The sequence below is a fragment of the Silurus aristotelis genome (genome assembly GCF_946808225.1).
Source record: "Silurus aristotelis genome assembly, chromosome: 12".
In the NCBI taxonomy this organism is placed as follows: domain Eukaryota; kingdom Metazoa; phylum Chordata; class Actinopteri; order Siluriformes; family Siluridae; genus Silurus; species Silurus aristotelis.
The window spans coordinates 8,287,713-8,309,258 of NC_139585.1; the positions used below are offsets into that span (position 1 = coordinate 8,287,713).

At 39.2% G+C, this 21,546-nt stretch overlaps 1 protein-coding gene across 2 annotated transcripts in view; it reads left to right on the forward strand.

Moving 5' to 3' along the window:
• The window catches only part of dock1 (dedicator of cytokinesis 1), a 291,553-nt gene that overhangs the window by 232,580 nt on the left and 37,427 nt on the right, over positions 1–21,546 (forward strand). For both annotated transcript variants that reach the window (XM_083556371.1, XM_083556372.1), the window contains exons 32-39: positions 5,201–5,259; positions 7,810–7,958; positions 10,448–10,533; positions 10,847–11,003; positions 13,829–13,869; positions 14,059–14,149; positions 18,219–18,338; positions 21,420–21,509. In XM_083556371.1, coding sequence (XP_083412497.1) covers positions 5,201–5,259; positions 7,810–7,958; positions 10,448–10,533; positions 10,847–11,003; positions 13,829–13,869; positions 14,059–14,149; positions 18,219–18,338; positions 21,420–21,509 — 793 coding nt within the window. The remainder of the gene's footprint in view (positions 1–5,200; positions 5,260–7,809; positions 7,959–10,447; positions 10,534–10,846; positions 11,004–13,828; positions 13,870–14,058; positions 14,150–18,218; positions 18,339–21,419; positions 21,510–21,546) is intronic.

The window sequence follows — 21,546 nt, forward strand, 5'->3', positions numbered from 1 at the left end:
AGGCAGGTACTGATGTGTAGGTAAAGAGACCTGGGGTGCAGTCAGTGTTCCAATGATGAGTAGGGATGAGATCAGAGCTCTATAGTAAGAAACTCAAGATCTTCCTCTCCAAAGCATGTGAAGCAGATCTTTACAGAGCTCACTTTGTGCACATGGGCATTGCCATGCTGGAACTGTTTTGGGTTTCCAAGTTCAAGTGAATGCAAAATTTAATTATAGCGCATCTAAAGACGTCCTACACAATTGAGTGCCTCCAGCTTTGTGGTAACAGTTTGGAAAAAAATCACTTATAGCAGGAAATGTCATGTGACCCAATACTTTTGGAACTATAGAGTATTTCTCTCAGCACAACCTAATGAAGTGTGAAGAAGTTATAAAGTATAATCAGTTGGTTTTGGCTGCATGGAAAAAAAAAACAATTCCTCAGACTGCCGTGTGTGCCATGATGGCTGAAGAACGTAATTACAGGTATGCAGGTATTGGAAAATGGGAAATTGCTTTTTTCCATAGTTATATTTAAGCCCCTGATCTCGCTAAATACACTGACATAAGGCTGAGCTTCTCTCAGTGCAAATGTATTAATTTCAAGGCCAATATTTCTGCCAGTCGGGCGACTGTTTGTCTGATTGTGGTCAGCTTATTTAAAGTTCAGTGTCTGTCTCCTAGACCCATAATCTTGACACCATTTCAACTTCAGCATTGCCCTCAAGCGAACGCTAAATACACACAACGCAATTCTTTTTTTTATTTGTGTTTTAGCTTTACTTATTCAGATTTAGATTTTTCTTTGGAAAGGCAAATTACAGCTGAGATGAAAACAATTAAGCAGTTAAGGGCTAATGATTTGAAAGTGGTGCCGTCATTTGAACTCACAGCTTGCCGAGAGGGTGCTCTGTGCCTTCAACAATGAGAAATGCTGCATTAGGCCAATATTCGTGTCAGGGACAGTCATTTTTACTACTTGCTTCTGAATAACTCAGGTCAGGGTGCCCTGGCCAGGAACAATTTTATTTATTTATTTATTTTTTTAAACCTTGTACAGTATGTTATACAAGAAAAGTTGCCAGCAAGCTGCAGTTTTGAATTGTTCTGTTTTGAATTGTTTGTGTTCTTTTATTATGAGGTATTGCTTATTATGGCTAATAAGCCACCGCCACTGTTCTCTTGAACTATTACGAGATGGAGTCAAAAAGTTTCGAGACTAGCTCTCTTTACAAGAACAAAGTTTACACACTATCACCTGTGATCCCAGCATTCCTGCCACTTCTGGAATATGCCTTGGAAGTCTTCTTTTCAGCATGTTAAGCACCTTCTGCTATTCGTGCTGGATTTCCGCAATGGTGTCAAAACAGCGACCTGGAACTTTAACTTGGGGAAGAAGAAAGCTGGCGAGTAGTGTTGGTGCAGAAGTGAGGATCATGTGGATTGTTCCCCGATGCTCATCATGGACCAGTTACCGAATGTTTTTGACATCTTTAAGGGTTTAGCTCGTTGAAGGACTTCCTGATCGTGCCACTCAAAACACCTCGAACGACTCGTTGCAGCATCGCCGTGTGTCAAACGTCTCTGTGGCATATTTGCAGAGTTCCACACAGAATTTCACGTTTGCTCTTTGTTCTAACTTGCTGTCCATGATCAAATCGCAGACGTGGTAACACTTGCGGTCGGAATAGAAATTAAAATGCTGTTTGTTCAGCAGTACAGGGTGTCTAGAGGAAGGCAATATCTATCCTCTTCCTCATACGTTCCGTGCCTCACAGATGGCTGTGATTGGTTAGTGCCATTATGATTGACAGGAGAGACAGCATGTTTTTCCTCAGATCAGCTAATCTGGTCTCTTGACTCCCAGTCGTGCAAGGCTTTGACTTTCTCAGAATTCGACCGTTTATTCTTACATCTTTCTAGCACATGTTTTGAGAGAGTTACGAGCCAAGCCCAATTCAGGACATGTCACATAATACAAAAATGGTGACAGTTAAACAGGATTGAAGACTGTAAGTCAGAAAGAAGTGTTAGCTGGGAAATGCAGTGTGAAAGCTTTTGAGGTCAACTCTCTTAAATCAATAATGACTCATGACTATTGGCTGAGTTTCAGTATATTCTTTTATTTCACAGATATTGTATGACAAAGAAAATGATTAAACGCGATATACTTTCCATGTATCTAAAAGGGTGTTCTGTATTGGGTCTCTTTGGATGCAGTAGCATGAAATTCTCCCTTCTCTTGAACTAGGAGACCCAAACCTGTTCCAACATGAAAAGTTCGATTCTACTGATTCTATTGATTGTAGCCCATTACATTTTTTATGTGTAAAGCTTTCTGGCACTCCAGAGGGGGCGACACTGGGCAGTTATTTAATTTAAAAATTAAAGTAGGAATTGCGAGGGGAAAAAAAAAAAACAAAGGAAGAATTGTGAGAAAAAGAGTCGGAATTGGAATATTAATATATTGGAATATGGAAACATGGAATATGGAAAAAGTTGGTATTTGAATATATAAATTGGAAACGGGCTTCCATATGGATGACCTGTTCAGAGCTCTAAGTGTTTTGGAGCAAGAGTATTGATCTAGTGTTAAATCCCTTATAAGTGTGTAGCTGTGGTGATTCAGGTTAAATCATTTTCCTTGATGCATTTTTGTATTGAATGCAATAAACAAAAACCACCATACTTATGACCAGGTGTCCGCAAACTTTTGGCAAAATAGTGTATTTCAGGTCATGGTAAAAGGTGTGGGACAGGTGATGGATGTCTGTCAGTTTAGTGGTTTAATCTTTCTTAGTACAGTGTTTTAAACACAATGTGTAACCTGTTGATAATAAAAAGTTTGGATTTCTGCATGTGTAGAAGGTTCAGATGCCATTGGATGTGTTGTGCTTTAGCACTGTTGCTGTTCACAGCTGCTGCTTCTGTTCAGAGTTAAACATTTTCAACACAAGGAGACCCAGGATCGGATCTAGCTTGAGATGCCGTCCACTTTTGTGTTAATGAGACCTTGATTTCTCCTGTCCTTGTCACCATAAATTATGCCACTTTGTGAGCTTATTGGCAAAGCAATCAATGGTGGATGCAAATTCAAGAGAGTGCCTCAGGTCCTCTGAAATGTCAGTACGTGACAGTGTGGTGATGAGAGGATATTAACAAGAGTGCAGGCCTGGCTCAGATTTATTGAGTGTTTTGGAGCAAGAGTGTTGATCTAGTGTCAGATCCCTTATGTGTGTGTAGCTGTGGTGATTCAGGGTTAAGCCGATTCTGGGAACGCTGGCTAGCGAGCGCTTTAGATTGTACGTTATCATGCAGATGTAATCGTTAACTCGTATTGTTTTCTGGTAGTGACAGACACCGAAAGTTTCATTAGTGTACTGTTAACTGTAAAGTCCTGACTGTCCTCTTTAACTGGGAACTCTTTGCACACACTGACTAAAAAGAAAATGATCTGCTGCTGAAAGACATGCCAGGGTCGTGTGTAATTACAAACCAATCCAGTGCTGCTGATGCTACTGATGATAAGAGTGCAGAAGAAAGGACTGTTGTTGTTTTTTTTTCTGGGTAAATCTTCAGTTATTATAGGCCGTATTCAGAGTTGAGATATGACTTAATACTTAAATTGCGCACATCCATAATCATACCTCAGATTACTCACATAAGTGCTGGGATCATATCATCATATTACATTCGACAGCAAGGGAACAAAGACACTGTTTTCACTACTTTCTATTCCCAATTTCACTTAAAGGCAAGTGCTTGTGTTCGAATGCAGTGGTCTGGATGGTTCAGTGCTTTTCTTTGAAACAGTTCTGGCAAACCTGTAAGTAGTTTGTGAAAGCTGAACTAGGAAACTCCATTTGAGCAGCTGTGTAACTGTACCTCTTTCATAAATGATATATTGTGGCATAATGTAAAAGATACCTCCAACGCAATTGCCCATCAAAGAGTTATTCGATGTCTTTAGTGATTTTATATGTATGTCCGAATGCACGTTCGCAATATTATTCAAATTGTAGACAAAACACTATCCCAAAGATTTCACGCCGTTATACTCGGCTTTAGATCAGCAGCATTTTGCCGCTGCCGCTGATTTTTCTGAAAGCAGTTATAACTTTAAAAGGTAGAACTATAATAAATATCCTGGGTACACAATTAACCCATTTACTGCACAATTATTAAAGAGTTATTTAGAATCCCGAAATATGGTGTCACCCAGATGAGAATGGGTTTCTTTATGGATTTATGATCAAACTCTTGATGTCACCCAAATGAGGATGGGTTCCTTTTTTGAGTCTGGTTCCTCTCAAGGTTTCTTCCTCATAACATCTAAGGGAGTTTTTCCTTGCCACAGTCGCCACGGCTGCTCATCAGAGATAAATGCACACAGTTCACCTTGACTGTTGATTTCTGTAAAGCTGCTTTGAGACAATGTCTGTTGTGAAAAGCGCTTTAGAAATAAACTTGACTTGACTTTTCAAGACTAGTTCCTCTTAAGTTGTCTTTATGTAGTGTAGTCTCGTCTCAGGAAGGATTTCCCCAACGCCATCACCTCTGGCTTGATCATTAGAGAAATAAGTATTAATAAAAACATAATAATGAAAAGCTGAATCTATGAATTTTTATAAAGCTACTTTGCTGAAAATGTCCATTGTTAAAAGTGCAATCCAAATCCAATTTAATTATAAGTGAACGTGCTTTTTAATGGTTCTTTTTAGCCTGAATGGTTTTAGGAACTGTCATTTTACTCTCCTTGATTCTGTCTTTTGGTTAGTTTTTGGTCAAAATTGAACAGAAATCCATTTTAAGAGGGAGAATTTTGGACCATTTTGTAGACGGACATATCTAAATGTCATGGCTTCATACTGTGTTAAAGCTTAAAGACCTTCTCTTGCTTTTGGCTTGTTTATTAATCCTGTTCTGTATTATTCACAGATTCGTGTCCTCATGTAACAAAGGTACCAAAAAGAAAAAGCTAGCTTGATTTATTTCAACGCGCTAATCTTATGTTCTTTAGGGCATTCATTCCGTAATGTATTATTTCATTTGTGCCGCCACACCTGAGGCCCTTCGTGTTCGGAAGAGCATGCAATTTTCTGTGGCAGGGAAATAATTTGTTCAGCTCCTCAGATGTGAGAGGCCTTGGACAGGAAGAAGAAAACAGAGTCTGCTTTGTGCTGCCTGAAATGCTGAAATGCTTCTGTATGTCTTCCAGGTATCAGGACATGAGGCGCCAGATTGGTTTTGAGATCCGGGACATGTGGTACAACCTGGGTGAGTGTCTCGCTGCAAAATCTACTTAAAACAGAGTGGAGTCTGCAGGAAGATTGTAAATGTCATCTTAGTTCTGCGTTATTTATTATGACATGTTGTTATTTTAAATCTGAAGGTCATGTACATAATACCTAATCACACGTTTTAGTTCTTTAGGCATTTCTTTTGCTCGTTACTTTGTAAGGATTATAAAGGCAGCACAGCAAATAAAGAGCTACATATGATATAGAATATCAGTGTTTATTTAACATTAAATGTTTTTTTATATATATATATATATATATATACAGTGAGGAAAATAAGTATTTGAACACCCTGCTATTTTGCAAGTTCTCCCACTTAGAAATCATGGAGGGGTCTGAAATTGTCATCGTAGGTGCATGTCCACTGTGAGAGACATAATCTAAAAAAAAAATACAGAAATCACAATGTATGATTTTTTTTTTATTATTTATTTGTATGATACAGCTGCAAATAAGTATTTGAACACCTGAGAAAGTCAATGTTAATATTTGGTACAGTAGCCTTTGTTTGCAATTACAGAGGTCAAACGTTTCCTGTAGTTTTTCACCAGGTTTGCACACACTGCAGGAGGGATTTTCTTCTCTAGATAAGTCAGGTTTCTGGCCTGTCTCTGAGAAACACAAAGTTTGAGCTCCCTCCAAAGATTCTCTATTGGGTTTAGGTCTGGAGACTGGCTAGGCCACGCCAGAACCTTGATATGCTTCTTACAGAGCCACTCCTTGGTTATCCTGGCTGTGTGCTTCGGGTCATTGTCATGTTGGAAGACCCAGCCTCGACCCATCTTCAATGCTCTAACTGAGGGAAGGAGGTTGTTCCCCAAAATCTCGCAATACATGGCCCCGGTCATCCTCTCCTTAATACAGTGCAGTCGCCCTGTCCCATGTGCAGAAAAACACCCCCAAAGCATGTAGGGATGGTGTTCTTGGGATGGTCATCACTCTTCTTCCTCAAACCATGTTTAGTGGAATTATGTTCTATTAAGTTCTATTTTGGTCTCATCTGACCACATGACTTTCTCCCATGACTCCTCTGGATCATCCAAATGGTCATTGGCAAACTTAAGACATGCCTGGACATGTGCTGGTTTAAGCAGGGGAACCTTCCATGCCATGCATGATTTCAAACCATGACGTCTTAGTGTATTACCAACAGTAACCTTGGAAACGGTGGTCCCAGCTCTTTTCAGGTCATTGACCAGCTCCTCCCGTGTTGTTCTGGGCTGATTTCTTACCTTCCTTAGGATCATTGAGACCCCACGAGGTGAGATCTTGCATGGAGCCCCAGTCCGAGGGAGATTGACAGTCATGTTTAGCTTCTTCCATTTTCTATTGATTGCTCCAACAGTGGACCTTTTTTCACCAAGCTGCTTGGCAATTTCCCCGTAGCCCTTTCCAGCCTTGTGGAGGTGTACAATTTTGTCTCTAGTGTCTTTGGACAGCCCTTTGGTCTTGGCCATGTTAGTAGTTGGATTCTTACTGATTGTATGGGGTGGACAGGTGTCTTTATGCAGCTAACGACCTCAAACAGGTGCATCTAATTTAGGATAATAAATGTAGTGGAGGTGGACATTTTAAAGGCAGACTAACAGGTCTTTGAGGGTCAGAATTCTAGCTGATAGACAGGTGTTCAAATACTTATTTTTTTTAGATTATGTCTCTCACAGTGGACATGCACCTACGATGACAATTTCAGACCCCTCCATGATTTCTAAGCGGGAGAACTTGCAAAATAGCAGGGTGTTCAAATACTTATTTTCCTAACTGTATATATACCATGTGTGTATATATATATATATATATATATATATATATATATATATATATATATATATATATATATATATATATATATATATATATATATATATATAATATTACAGCCATTACAAAAACAACGTTCCATTTCTTGGACTGGCTACAAATGTGGGCTTGTGTGTCAAAAAGCTTTTGAAATTGCAGGTTTTATTTTTTGCATTTAAATCAGCTGATTAGCCACAGGCTTATTTTTAAAAGAACACTATGTATGAATAGTTTATATATGTAGGTGCTAATTGGAGAAGAGGAATCATATTCAGCTAATCATATTCAGTGCTGAGAACATGTCAAGCTTTCTATTTCCAGCTCATTTTCCAAAGGAAAATCCCACATCTCATTGCCACTCGAAAAACCTGACACAAGTAGAACACATTTTTGCTGTTGTTTGACAGTGATGAGACAAGGTCTGTGTATACAAAATTCAGTAGGTGAGAGTCAAAGAGAGAAACCTTTAAACCTTCATAAACAAAATAAGACCAGCTGCAGATTCTTGTGTTTTTGTGATGGTGATAGTTTACAGCCTTCTTGTCATGTAGAAAGGTTTTAAAAAGTAATATATGTTTTTCTCTGGAAAAAAAAGTCTAAAAACAATTTATAGTTCTGATGTATGTATTTATTTTTAACCTAAAAACAATGATAACCCCAAATGCAGGAGCCATCTCATCATGCCTTGTGTTCTTTTATAACTTTGGCTTTGTGTCCTGGTTGCCAGGTCCACACAAGATCAAGTTTATCCCTGAGATGGTGGGGCCAATTCTGGAGATGACGCTCGTGCCAGAGATTGAGCTGCGCAAAGCAACTATCCCCATCTTCTTCGACATGATGCAGTGCGAGTTCCACTTCACACGCAGTTTCCAACGGGTCAGCTTATTCCCACAATACCACATTACAAAAGAACAGCAAAGCTTTAATAACTGCTTATTCCAAGCTTTTCACTTTCCGCTGGATTGCTTCTGGCAAAACCCACAAGTCCAAGTCAGAAATAGTAAGCTTTGAGAGGAGCAATGATGATTCGGTTTCGATGGCTCAACCGTTAATGCATTAGTCTTCATATCTATTCTATATCAAATGGAGATAAAGCAGTATTTCAAAACTTCAAGAAGTCTTAACAAATGTAATAATAGAAGTTGTGCTATAAGTCGTCCAGTCCAAGAAACAGAATTGACCGCCATTTTTGCCGGCTTGCACAATCGCAAATGTAACGCTGTTTTATCAATGCCCTGCTGGCTATTATTTAATGAAAATAAATGGCAACCTTTCCTATTGAAAGCTGGCATTTAATATCTAATAACAACAATGCATACTCAAATGTAAATCAGGGAGTAAGCGATTATTTTTACCTTCGGGATAATTGTTTGCCTCAACTGAACGTCGTCTAATATCCACTTGAAATAACATTCGTACGCGTTGTACCGGATAAAATTGGATTTGTGGATACGTCATTAAATCAGGTGCATGAAGCTTTTTCGTTAGACATTGGTGAAGGAAAACTTGAATAACTGTAGCACCTGCAGACACACTTAAGACACTCAAATGTCCAGCTGTTAACTCAATCTGTCACTTCTGGCTCTGCTGGAAACATGGTCTTTGCTCTTACCTGCACTTCTTTTTGTACACCTACCTGTTCTTTTACTATAACATGGGTGTGCAAGCAAATGTCGCAGTAATTGGATTTGATCAGCTGCATTTCAGACACACGGTTTTATGCTTGCTTTGCTGTAGGCAAGCAGTAGCTCAGTGGTTAAGATGTGGGACTTCTGATCAGAAGGTCACGAGTTCAAATCCCACCACCACTAAGATGCCACTGTTGGGCCCATGAGCAATGCCCTAACCCTCAACTGCCCAGTAGTATGAATAAATGTGCCCTGGAAAAAGGAGTCTACAAAAAGGCATCAATGCAAATGTCTGTATGAGCAAAAGTTTGAAATAGATGTATATGCAACCCAACACACGTGGTGTTAGCAGTTAGCTAGCAGTTGGATGTTGGTAGTGTTGATGTTAATCAGTGTGACGTGACGCTTGATGGTATCTCTGTTCCTTTATTGGCTGTGTTAACGGGTATGAAACTGGAAAAAGAAGAGAAAATCCTCTCCGTTTTCAGGGTATTGCTGCTGTAATGTTACGATTTTTATTAACATCTTTATTATTCAGATCATTCATTAAATTAGTATCCACTTTATTTAAAACCCGAATTTAAATCTTCTGACAGGAAAGTGTTTTAGACGTTACACAGAATGCAGTGTCTGGATCTGAAATCTTCAATTCGTCTAGATGGATTCATTTTTAGGTGATCTCTGCTTGTGTAATGTGCACATTGCAGAACGCCCCCATTTTGAGTTTCATCTTAACTCCATGAAACACGCAGTTCGAATGCTCAGGAAGCTCTGTTATCATGTTAAAGGCATAGTGCTTTTTGCCCTAAATGCTATGCCTAATCCCTTTGTGTAATACCACTTTAACATTAGTTCTGCCTCAGGCTCTCTACTCTTTAAACTTTGCACTGCTTATTCCCCTCAGAGAAACATGAGTTGTCTGTGCTCAGTTTGACCCTACTTTAGGAGGGCAGGTGCTTTTCTTCTCTGAGCAGCAGCCAGAAAAATCTCCAGCCTCCTCAGCGCTTGCTCACTGCCACTGTAACGCTCGCAGCTTGTCTGCAGTTGCTGTGCATTAACCTGCATCTCATACTACTTAACTAGCTTTTATCATGTTTGCTTGCTCTATAGTACAGTGGTCCACCAGAACTCACGGGGGTTACATTCTAAGACCCCCCACGAGTTCTGAATATCCGCAAATTTTGGGTGCACCCCCGCAGCCCCTATAGTGCCTTAGTGAATTCATCTAGACATTGTCACTTTAACACAATAATGTGTTTTTAAAAATGTTATGAAATTTGTTAGTGAAAACATAGTTTAAAATGTTATTCCTAAACATTCGGTCCCAATGCACACAAATTTTAAGGTAATCCGAAACTTAGTTAGTTACGTTCCAAATGAGAACCTGCAAATTTTCCAGGCCGCGAGTTCCAAACCCGCGAATTATTGGGGGTTGACTGTACATCTGCCTGTCTGTCTGTCTGTCTCTGTCTATATATATATACTGTATATATAAGTATATCATATAATTTTATTTTATTTTTCTCTTCCGGTCTGGAACTCTGTCCTCCTCGGTTGAGTGTTTCATTGCTAGCGATGATAAGCAGATGAAGAAGCTGCTTTACACTGATTAGGCTTACAAACACCGAGCGAGAGAGAGAGAGAAGCTGTGGATCGAAGAGAAAGGGAAGCGGATGGTGTTAATGGCATGGAAAATTAGCCACACTGATTATTAACAGCTGCTGTGTTTAATTGCAGTTTGAAAACGAGATCATCACGAAGCTGGATCACGAGGTGGAAGGAGGCCGCGGAGATGAGCAGTACAAAATTCTCTTCCAGAAGATGTAAGATTCGATTACAGGCTCACGCTGTTTACGGGCTCAAACGGTTTATAATCAAACGGCACGCTCACAGTGACACTGTCTCAGACGGTCTTTGGCAGCTCTGAAGATAAAGCTCAGGCCTATCGCATGCAAATTCTTTTGGCATAATTTTTCTTGTCAAATGCAATTGCTGTTTTAATTTTTCCTCATGCCATTGCCAGATTAATGTGTGTGTGTGTGTGTGTGTGTGTGTGTGTGTGTGTGTGTGTGTGTGTGTGTGTGTGTGTGTGTGTGTGTGTGTGTGTGTGTGTGTGTGTGTGTGTGTTTGTTTTAGCCTCTTGGAGCACTGTAGGAAGCATAAATACCTTGCAAAGAGTGGGGAGAACTTTGTGAGTCTGGTGGTGCGTCTGCTGGAGAGGTTGCTGGACTACAGGACTATCATGCATGATGAGAGCAAGGAGAACCGCATGAGCTGTACAGTTAATGTGCTGGTGAGCTCACACATCTGCCCTTTCTTTATAACTACACCATTTATAATAATCTAGATTAGGTGCTGTTAATTGGAGTTTCAGCAGCCAGTTTCAAATCCCTAGAAACCAATTAAAATGTTTCTATGATGCTCAAATCCAATGCTGATGCCCAGTGTATTACAAATATCAGAATTCTTACTCCTTTTTTTTTTTTACCCTGGAAACGCTTGAAAAAGTTCTGAGTATCTCAGCATCTTTAATATATACTCAGGGTTTAGGTTTTGAGAAGACATCATTGCTGGGTTTACTTTGTTGTATAGGTATTAAGAAGTAACGCATTATATTGGTTTGAGGATGGATTAGGATTTAGTTTCTGGAAAGTTCCACTGTGCCTGTTGAGAGCAGAAACCAGAAATGGTCTGAAGTACAAGTAGTCTGGTTCATCTTCAAAACAAAATTAAGCATTTTTAACATTTAACAAAATGAATCATATAATTGAGCCGTTATAATTCTATTTCTTTAGACATGCTTTCTTAAGACAGTGATCATTTCTTTTGTTTTGTTTTCAGTGTTTGCCTGGTGACAAAACAAATAGTGGTTATATAATGATTTTAATATACAGATGGGTCTAGAGACGATGGTTCCACTTACGATTTTTCGATCTTACGATGCAACTTGAGATGGGGTCTCCATCGTAAGCAGAGGATTACCTGTACAGATGTGTGTGTGTGTGTATATATATATATATATTTGTATATTATGCAAGATTAATCCAAAAATTAAGCCCATTGTTGATTTTCTAGATGTTTTAAGCTTCTAGATTCTGTTGTGCCCTGCCGTTGTAAACTACTGTCAGAGAATACAGAATATATTGCTTGTGTAAACACTTTCATCCATAATGGATGTGCATCGGATCATTTATTGGATCATAGATAGATAGATAGATAGATAGATAGATAGATAGATAGATAGATAGATAGATAGATAGATAGATAGATAGATAGATAGATAGATAGATAGATAGATAGATAGATAGATAGATAGATAGATAGATAGATAGATAGATTGATTGATTGATTGATTGATTTCTATTTTTTTTGTGGTTATAATGTGTATGCTACAAATTGCAAATAACTGGCTCGTTATCTTGGTTAAAACATGGCACCCAAAACAAAGATCATTTAAGTAAAGTTTATTGAAATTCTGTGCTGGTTGTCAGAATTCAGCAAGCAGCTCAAAATAAATCTCTGACATTGTGATGTTCTTTTACCACAGACTCTATATGTCTAAATAGTTATCTGAGAGATAGATTATATACATTTCCCATTTCGTCATTGCAGAAAACCACCACAACTGTCATGCTTTGATCTTATGAAACGATATTCTTGTTCGTTTTGGAACTAGAACTGCTTCTGTGTAATCATCACTTTTCCCTCTCAATTCTATATTTTTTTGAATATCTTACAGAAGGAAGATTTTTTTGTGTGACTTTTTAAAATAAAGCCTTATTTAAATATTATTTTTAACTTTCCATAACACAGAGTGCCTTTGGGTCCCATGGCACAAAGATAAACCCTTTAACACAAATGCAGCACAGACTCCTCAGATAGCTACTGATCAGGAAAACGGTTCGACAGTGACAGTGTTTAAACACTCTTTCACACCAGAGTAGTGTCGTGTCTGTGTGCGGGCATGTGTATTCTGGGATCACACACACTGCTTTGTTTTCTGGAAGAGTAAGTGTCAACAGTAGCAGGTCTACTGGGAGCCGGTAAAGGTCATCTTTCTTCAAACAGAGACGCACAGCTGTGTGTGTAGAAACATCCTGATGAAAGCTTATACGCTGTGTTTCCCTCAGCTGGGGGCTGCACTGCTCTTTCTCTTATCCACCTGAACATTCTCTCATGTACATGCACACAAGCTCAAAGTGTCTCATAATAAATAGGTTTTATTATCAGTTCGTAAATGCACCGTTTCCAATTTCTGCATGTTTATTTTTCCTACAGCGAGTTAATGCACATGCTAATGAAGATTAATAACACTTGTAAAAAAGTTAATTAATTGTAATTGTTGATTTCGTTTTCTGTATCAGCAATTCTGATAAATCCTGTAATTCAATTTACAGGATTATGCTAATTATATTAAGATTTCCAGTGTAAGCATCTACAGTAATAACGGTATATGTACATTAGCAAGTTATTTAACTGTATATAGGTTGAAAATATTATATTTTAAGGTTAAATGCTCAGCTTCTTCAAGTTCCAGCCAACGGTTGAGCTCCTAAAGCAAATCTGTTTTTTTATTCTTTTGTTGTTTGGGTTATTTTTTATTTTTTTATTTTTTTATTTTTTCATTTCAACGCTTTTATTTATTTATTTATTTATTTGTTTACGGAGATTTTGACTAATAGCATAATATTTAATTAAATATGGCCTGATTTTTAACATTGCGATTTGTGTAATATTTAAAAACAATATATGAAAGAAAAAAAAAATGCTATATTCATTTTGTATCATTTTAGAAAATACATTTTGCAGCCATTCTGGAATTGAACTTTTTCTCAAATTCATATTGCGTTTAAATGTTAATCTGACTCATGCAAAGGAGGGAAAACTCTTGCTGGAGGAAAAGAAAAGCTTGCCGTTTAATTCAAAACCTGACACAAACCGTAAACCATAAACTTTTGCGTTCACAAGACTGGCATACTGTTTAAGTGTGTGTCAGAAAGCTTTTCTTTCTTGCCTGCGGTCTTCCTTTTTTCTTCCTTTAAAAATCTGATGATGTATTAATATAAGCATTCATTGAAATGAGTTACCTTGGGTCCTTCTCTCACTTCTTTTTTGCAGAATTTCTACAAGGAGATCGAGAGGGAGGAGATGTACATCAGGTATGCGACGTTCTCATTTCCTGTTTGATGTTGCCTTATTTTCATTAATAATATAAAAGAATATTGTCATTGGTTAAAGTTTTCAGAGTTTTCATTTGTGTGTGTGTGTGTGTGTGTGTGTGTGTGTGTGTGTGTGTGTGTGTGTGTGTGTGTGTGTGTGTGTGTGTGTGTGTGTGTGTGTGTGTTTAGGTACCTGTACAAATTATGTGACCTGCATAAGGAGTGTGATAACTACACTGAGGCTGCCTACACTCTATTGCTGCATGCCAAGCTTCTCAAGGTACAGATAAGTGTGTGTGTGCGCGACATGCATTCAGCTCAGCCACAATTAATCATAATGCTTATTACATTCATTCTGTTGGTGTAAAAGGGCATGCTGATGCCCCCATGTTTCTATGTGGTTTCTGATTATCACCTTTATGGATATATAATGAGAATAGTGTAATTTGGCTTTGTGAATGGAAAGAGCTAGGAACATAAGCTTCACAGCACTGGCTCACCTCCCAGAACATATGCTATGATCAGTAAAGCAACTTCATTATTACACTGCTGTTTGTGTCGCTGTTAGGAATAATTGTAATCCTGCGCGTCACCGAACAAGAAGTTAAGCTCGCGGTTCTCCTTCAGAATGACCCAGTTTCAGTGAACGAAATGGAATTGTGTCTTTGCAGGAGCTAAATCTCACACTGATCATGTGTGAATACCTAATTGAGACTAATTTACTTCTTTAATTTGTTTCTTTCAAACTTTGTTTACTACTCTCAATGGTTTTTGGTACACTGAAGTATCTGTCATTTCAAACAGCTCTGAGAATTTATACAATGGGGTGCCAATAATTATGGAAATGGCTGTTCTTTTTGTTCTAAAAGAAAGTCTCCTAATCTTATGACACTAGAGCTACTAGCTGATAAGGGTCAAAACTAACACACTCGTAGGGCAGCACTCTTTCTTTAAACTCGCACGTGCTCGTGATTGGCTGTTACAGCATCGACTGGGCTTTTAGAGAGTCGGGATCTTTAATATACAGGAATACTTCGGTACTCGAACACTGTGCATCCTGTCAAAATTCGGTCCACGTTATGACGACTAAAAAATGTCACTCGTCGCACGCTCGGAACTCGACACCGACTCTCACGAGCGCTTCGGTCTCGCAGTAAAACAGATGCATGAACAGTCTCATGTTAACTCGCGAACAGTTCCATAGCGCGCTCTCTCTTTCTCGTGCTTTCTTTGCAATAATCTCCGATCTCTACACCTCCCAGACTCACAGAGCTGCATGGTTTTTAAAAACCTTCAAGTACAACTTCACACATAACAGAATTATTATTTGCTGATGACCCAACAGCTGACTTTACACCTTGGTTGCAAAGATCTCAAGCCTTTTTGCCCTACACCTAGCTGTCTGCAGTAGCTGAAGCTTTGTCCTCCTTGTGCATCCCTTCGCATCTCTTTAGTCGTGACGGTGCTCTACTTTCCTTGCATAGCTAAGAGCGTTTGAAAGGATTACAGTTGTGATTTTCTTCCCCCCCCCCCCCCCTAATTCTGAAATGCTCCCTGCAGCTGTGTCATTATGCATTTGCGGTAAGCAGTATTTGGAGCTCTGTTCAGAGGGAGCTTGTAATAGCACTCACTTAACAGCGTGATTTATTCCCGCAACTGAGCAGCCCCTTTGTTTGCTTATTCAAACACGCTCGAGAAGTCACTCCAACGAGAAAAGCACACAACAATTTCTTCTATAGAAACACATGTATGAGCATATAGGAAGTTTTGGATATAAATATGTACACAAAAGCTACTTTTAATTTTAATTGATTTTTTTGTTTTTTATTTGTTTTGTTTTATTTCATTTTTTTTGGATGCATGGAAATGAACATATGAAAGAATTTTTTTTATTGCATGTAATACATTTTTTCTGATCAGAGAAATTTATTTTAAAAGACATTTTTTGTTTGTTTTGTTTTTGTTTTTTTGTTTTACAATGATGATTTTGGTCAAGTGTTTGAACAAAAATGCAACAAAATGTATGTAAATTGATTTTTTTTTAATTATTATTTTATATATATATATATATATATATATATATATATATATATATATATATATATATATATATATATATATATATATATATATATATACAGTGAGTAAAATAAGTATTTGAACACCCTGCTATTTTGCAAGTTCTCCCACTTAGAAATCATGGAGGGGTCTGAAATTGTCATCGTAGGTGCATGTCCACTGTGAGAGACATAATCTAAAAAAAATAAGTATTTGAACACCTGTCTATCAGCTAGAATTCTGACCCTCAAAGACCTGTTAGTCTGCCTTTAAAATGTCCACCTCCACTACATTTATTATCCTAAATTAGATGCACCTGTTCGAGGTCGTTAGCTGCATAAAGACACCTGTCCACCCCATACAATCAGTAAGAATCCAACTACTAACATGGCCAAGACCAAAGAGCTGTCCAAAGACACGAGAGACAAAATTGTACACCTCCACAAGGCTGGAAAGGGCTACGGGGAAATTGCCAAGCAGCTTGGTGAAAAAAAGTCCACTGTTGGAGCAATCATTAGAAATTGGAAGAAGCTAAACATGACTGTCAAGCTCCCTCGGACTGGGGCTCCATGCAAGATCTCACCTCGTGGGGTCTCAATGATCCTAAGGAAGGTGAGAAATCAGCCCAGAACTACACGGGAGGAGCTGGTCAATGACCTGAAAAGAGCTGGGACCACCGTTTCCAAGGTTACTGTTGGTAATACACTAAGACGTCATGGTTTGAAATCATGCATGGCACGGAAGGTTCACCTGCTTAAACCAGCACATGTCCAGGCATGTCTTAAGTTTGCCAATGACCATTTGGATGATCCAGAGGAGTCATGGGAGAAAGTCATGTGGTCAGATGAGACCAAAATAGAACTTTTGGGTCATAATTCCACTAAACGTGTTTGGAGGAAGAAGAATGATGAGTACCATCCCAAGAACACCATCCCTACTGTGAAGCATGGGGGTGGTAGCATCATGCTTTGGGGGTGTTTTTCTGCACATGGGACAGGGCGACTGCACTGTATTAAGGAGAGGATGACCGGGGCCATGTATTGCAAGATTTTGGGGAACAACCTCTTTCCCTCAGTTAGAGCATTGAAGATGGGTCGAGGCTGGGTCTTCCAACATGACAATGACTCGAAGCACACAGCCAGGATAACCAAGGAGTGGCTCTGTAAGAAGCATATCAAGGTTCTGGTGTGGCCTAGCCAGTCTCCAGACCTAAACCCAATAGAGAATCTTTGGAGGGAGCTCAAACTTCGTGTTTTTCAGCGACAGGCCAGAAACCTGACTGATCTAGAGAAGATCTATGTGGAGGAGTTGGCCAAAATCCCTGCTGCAGTGTGTGCAAACCTGGTGAAAAACTACAGGAAACGTTTGACCTCTGTAATTGCAAACAAAGGCTACTGTACCAAATATTAACATTGACTTTCTCAGGTGTTCAAATACTTATTTGCAGCTGTATCATACAAATAAATAGTTAAAAAATCATATATTGTGATTTTTGGATTTTTTTTTTTTTTTAGATTATGTCTCTCACAGTGGACATGCACCTACGATGACAATTTCAGACCCCTCCATGATTTCTAAGTGGGAGAACTTGCAAAATAGCAGGGTGTTCAAATACTTATTTTCCTCAATATATATATATATATATATATATATATATATATAATTATTTTTATTTTTTTTTTTGTTAATTTTTCCTAAACAAAACGAAAAACATGCATCACAACTAAGAAAAATTTTCATACAGTAAAACTCTGGAGATTCTGAGAGCAAAGTTTTGGCATGTGGCCCCCTCTGTGTGCTTTCAGCAATTCACGCGCGTGAATGCTGAGTAACGTCCTTCTCCGCATGCAGAAACATTAAGGCGTTTAAAGGAACACAAATTCCCATGTAGCTTGGCATGTAGCACAGCTGGCTGTTTCCCATGATTCTGGTATTTGCAGGAGATGTGTATTATTATTATTTTTTTCCTGGGGAGGGTTATCCTGCGATGTGTTACATGAAATATCAGTTACATTTGCACTGCAGTGAATGGGTTCTGACAAGGCCCTGAGCACAAAACAACACTTCCACACACAATGAAATGGCTGTGTTTGCCTGCTGGTCAGCTGACTGGACCTGGCTGTGCAGGGAGTGCATGGTGCCAGTCAGACAGATGGGCCAGCATAAAATCAGAGAAGGTGTTAATCATCCATCTTTTTTTCAGGGATGTAGATAAAAGCACAAAAACGTGTGTTTGATTAAAGTATGCTGATGTGTTATTATTTTAATAAGGCATGGTGTTGTGTACACAGTGGTCAGAAGAGGCCTGTGCAGCTCACCTGACTCAGAGAGACGGATATCAGGCGAGCACTCAAGGTCAGCTCAAGGACCAGCTCTATCAGGAGATTATCAACTATTTCGACAAGGGGAAGGTAACGAGTTTGTTAACAGCAATTTTTTTTATTTAATTTTTTCAAATAAAATGTCAAAGTTCTTCTGTTTTCTGTGTGTTTTCTCATAAGACATGAGCTAAACACAGACTCATGTAATGCATTAGTTTGCTTTACAGTCAGATTACCCCCCCTGTTCATTTATAGTTAGTTTCACACAGATAATTATTACAAATATTATTATTATTATTTCTCCGTGGACTATGATGTTTGCGGATAATATTGTGATTTGTGGTGAGAGTAGGGAGCAGGTTAAGAAGAGCCTGAAGAAGTGGAGGTACATGCTGGAGAGAAGGGGAATGAAAGTCAGTAGGAGTAAGACAGAGTACATGTGTGTGAATGAGAGGGAGGGCAGTGGAGTGATGCGGTTGCAGGGAGAAGAGGTGGAGAAGGTGGAGGAGTTCAGATACCTGGGGTCAACAGTGCAATGTAATGGAGAGTGTGTTAGAGAAGTGAAGAAAAGAGTGCAGGCAGGGTGGAGTGGGTGGAGAAGAGTAACAGGAGTGATTTGTGATAGAAGAGTATCTGTGAGAGTGAAAGGGAAAGTTTATAGGACTGTGGTGAGACCTGCGATGTTGTATGGATTAGAGACAGTGGCATTGAGTAAAAGACGGGAGGTGTTGCTGGAGGTAGCAGAGCTGAAGATGTTGAGGTTTTCGTTGGAAGTGATGAGGATGGACAGGATTAGAAATGAGTTTATTAGAGGGACAGCGCATGTTGGACGTTTTAGAGACAAGGTGAGGGAGGCAAGATTGAGATGGTTTGGACATGTGCAGAGGAGGCACATGGGGTATATCAGTAGGAGAATGCTGAGGATGGAGCCACCAGGAAGGAGGAAAAGAGGAAGGCCAAGAAGGCGGTTTATGGATGTGGTGAGGGAAAGCATGCAGGTAGTTGGTGTGAAAGAGGCAGATGTAGAGGACAGTGGGTTGTGGAGACGGATGATCCGCTGAGGCGACCCCTAATGGGAGCAGACGAAAGATGATGATGATTATTATTATTATTAATAAGCACATTACAACTCAGTCTTTCGGTACAGATCATTCACCAAACCCATAATGATGTAATACAGGGTTCACGTGTTACAGAGTCAAATTTCACCAGGGTTCTGTTCAGACTAATTAAACATTGCATATAAAAAAGCAATCTAACACATTGCATATCACATAATTTCAGCCCTATGTGTAGTGCGACTGTATTAGATCGATTGTCCAAAAATCAACAGCACCACTCTAAAGACTGCCTTGTGTGTTCTCATTCAACACACCTACCATGGTTTCTGTATTGAATGTAAGCAATCTGTTGTTCTGCTCTACCCATCCATCAATAAAATGCTCTCAGCACTGAGCATGTATCATCATGTGAACTTTTCACTGCAGAGACGGTGACATGGTATTGGCATTGCCTGTGAATCAGGTGTATCAGACACAGGAGTATTACCTAATAAAATGGTAAACTCTTTACTTTTTACTGATGCTCTGAATATCCTAGAGACCACACACAAACACGTACACACAATCACACACATTACAGCTTCAAGGACAGCAAAAAGCATTTTAAATGGATGTATTCGTATGTTGAAGCAAGCCGAGAGCATACTCCAGGAGGAGTGCATTGGAAATCAGAACCAGAAGAGTGGGCCTCTGTATTTGTGCTCGTCCAAACTGTTAGATCTTTATTAAGTTTTTGCATAACGTTGAATGTTGTTCAGGGAGTTAGAGGAGAGCTTTTTGCTCGACAGTGTGGTCACAGATTCCCAGTAGCCCCTAAACACCTCCCCTTCATTCTGAAGCGCATTACGTGGCTTGGGGACACAGTGTGTGTGTGTGTGTGTGTGTGTGTGTGTGTGTGTGTGTGTGTGTGTGTGTGTGTGTGTGTGTGTGTGTGTGTGTGTGTGTGTGTGTGTGTGTGTGTGTGTGTGTGTGTGTGTGTGTGTGTGTGTGTGTGTGGTAGGCGAGTATCTTTTTTTTTTTTCCCTTGCCAGTCCCATAATTAGAATTCCCTACTGAGACTTCTTTCAGGCCTGTGTGTAGGTGGGAGTTGCGGGGGTGAGAAAGTGGAAGAGCAGCTTGTCCTAGAGTAAGGGTTCGACATCCAGGCGTGCTACGCTTCACACACTGCCAGGGACTGAGTGCACCCTTTTCAAGCAAAGCTATTTTAAAAGTAGCTCCTCCTGTTGGGACGTAGCCAGATGGTCACAGAGAAAGATGGAAAGATGAATAGAGATAGTGAGTGGAACTGGACTTCCTCAGCTCACCCTCAGCTGCATCGTACTCCATTAGTTCTCCTCTGATTAGCTCTTGTGATTCAAGAAACTTATGAATAGGTTAAATTAATTATCCTTCCGAATTTACAGCTCAGTACCATTGGACTTTCATTATATTTCAAGCTTTTGTTTTTTTGCTATATTCAAGCACTGTGGAAATGACTTTCTTCCTTCTGGAGCCGAATTACTCACATCATTAGGGGCAGCAGTAATAGTGATAATCCATCAATCCCAATCAGAAAGCCCATGCATTACCAGTTAGAGCAATGAAAAGCTCCCAAGCACCAAAATAGCACGCACACTACAAACACAACATGCATTCAGAACATCAAGGTTAAAGGGCTTTCAAAGAAATTGCATCTGTTAGTATCTATAGTTTTAGATGTTTATGCAGTTTGAGCCAGTACAATGCCTTCATTATTTCTGCCTTAAAAAAAAACATATCCAAATAAAAGAAACTGGTAATCAATGTGAGGTTCTCTTTTTTTTGTGTGTGTGTGTGTGTGTGTGTGTGTGTGTGTAATTGTTGGTTTTAGTGTGCTTGGAATTGTGTGTTATTGGCATCATGTGCATAATATTATGCTGTAATGCTCCTTTAGTACGCCATTAATCTCTGACCCTGGGAACTCCTACGTATGGTACTTTCAACATTCGCTCATAGCTCATGCATTTTATTTTTTATTAATATTTTCTGTCTGTCTGTCTTTTACTAATTGAGTTATATAAAAAAGGCAGTTTTGCATTCCTTAAACTGTCATATCACTTCATCTGGGTTGTGTGTGTCTTTTTTTGTACAGATGTGGGAGGAGTCCATCATCCTGGGGAAGGAGCTTGCAGAACAGTACGAGAATGAGATGTTTGACTTTGAGCAGCTCAGTGCTTTACTGGTGCGTCTAAGCACACCGTCTATGTGAATGTCACTAC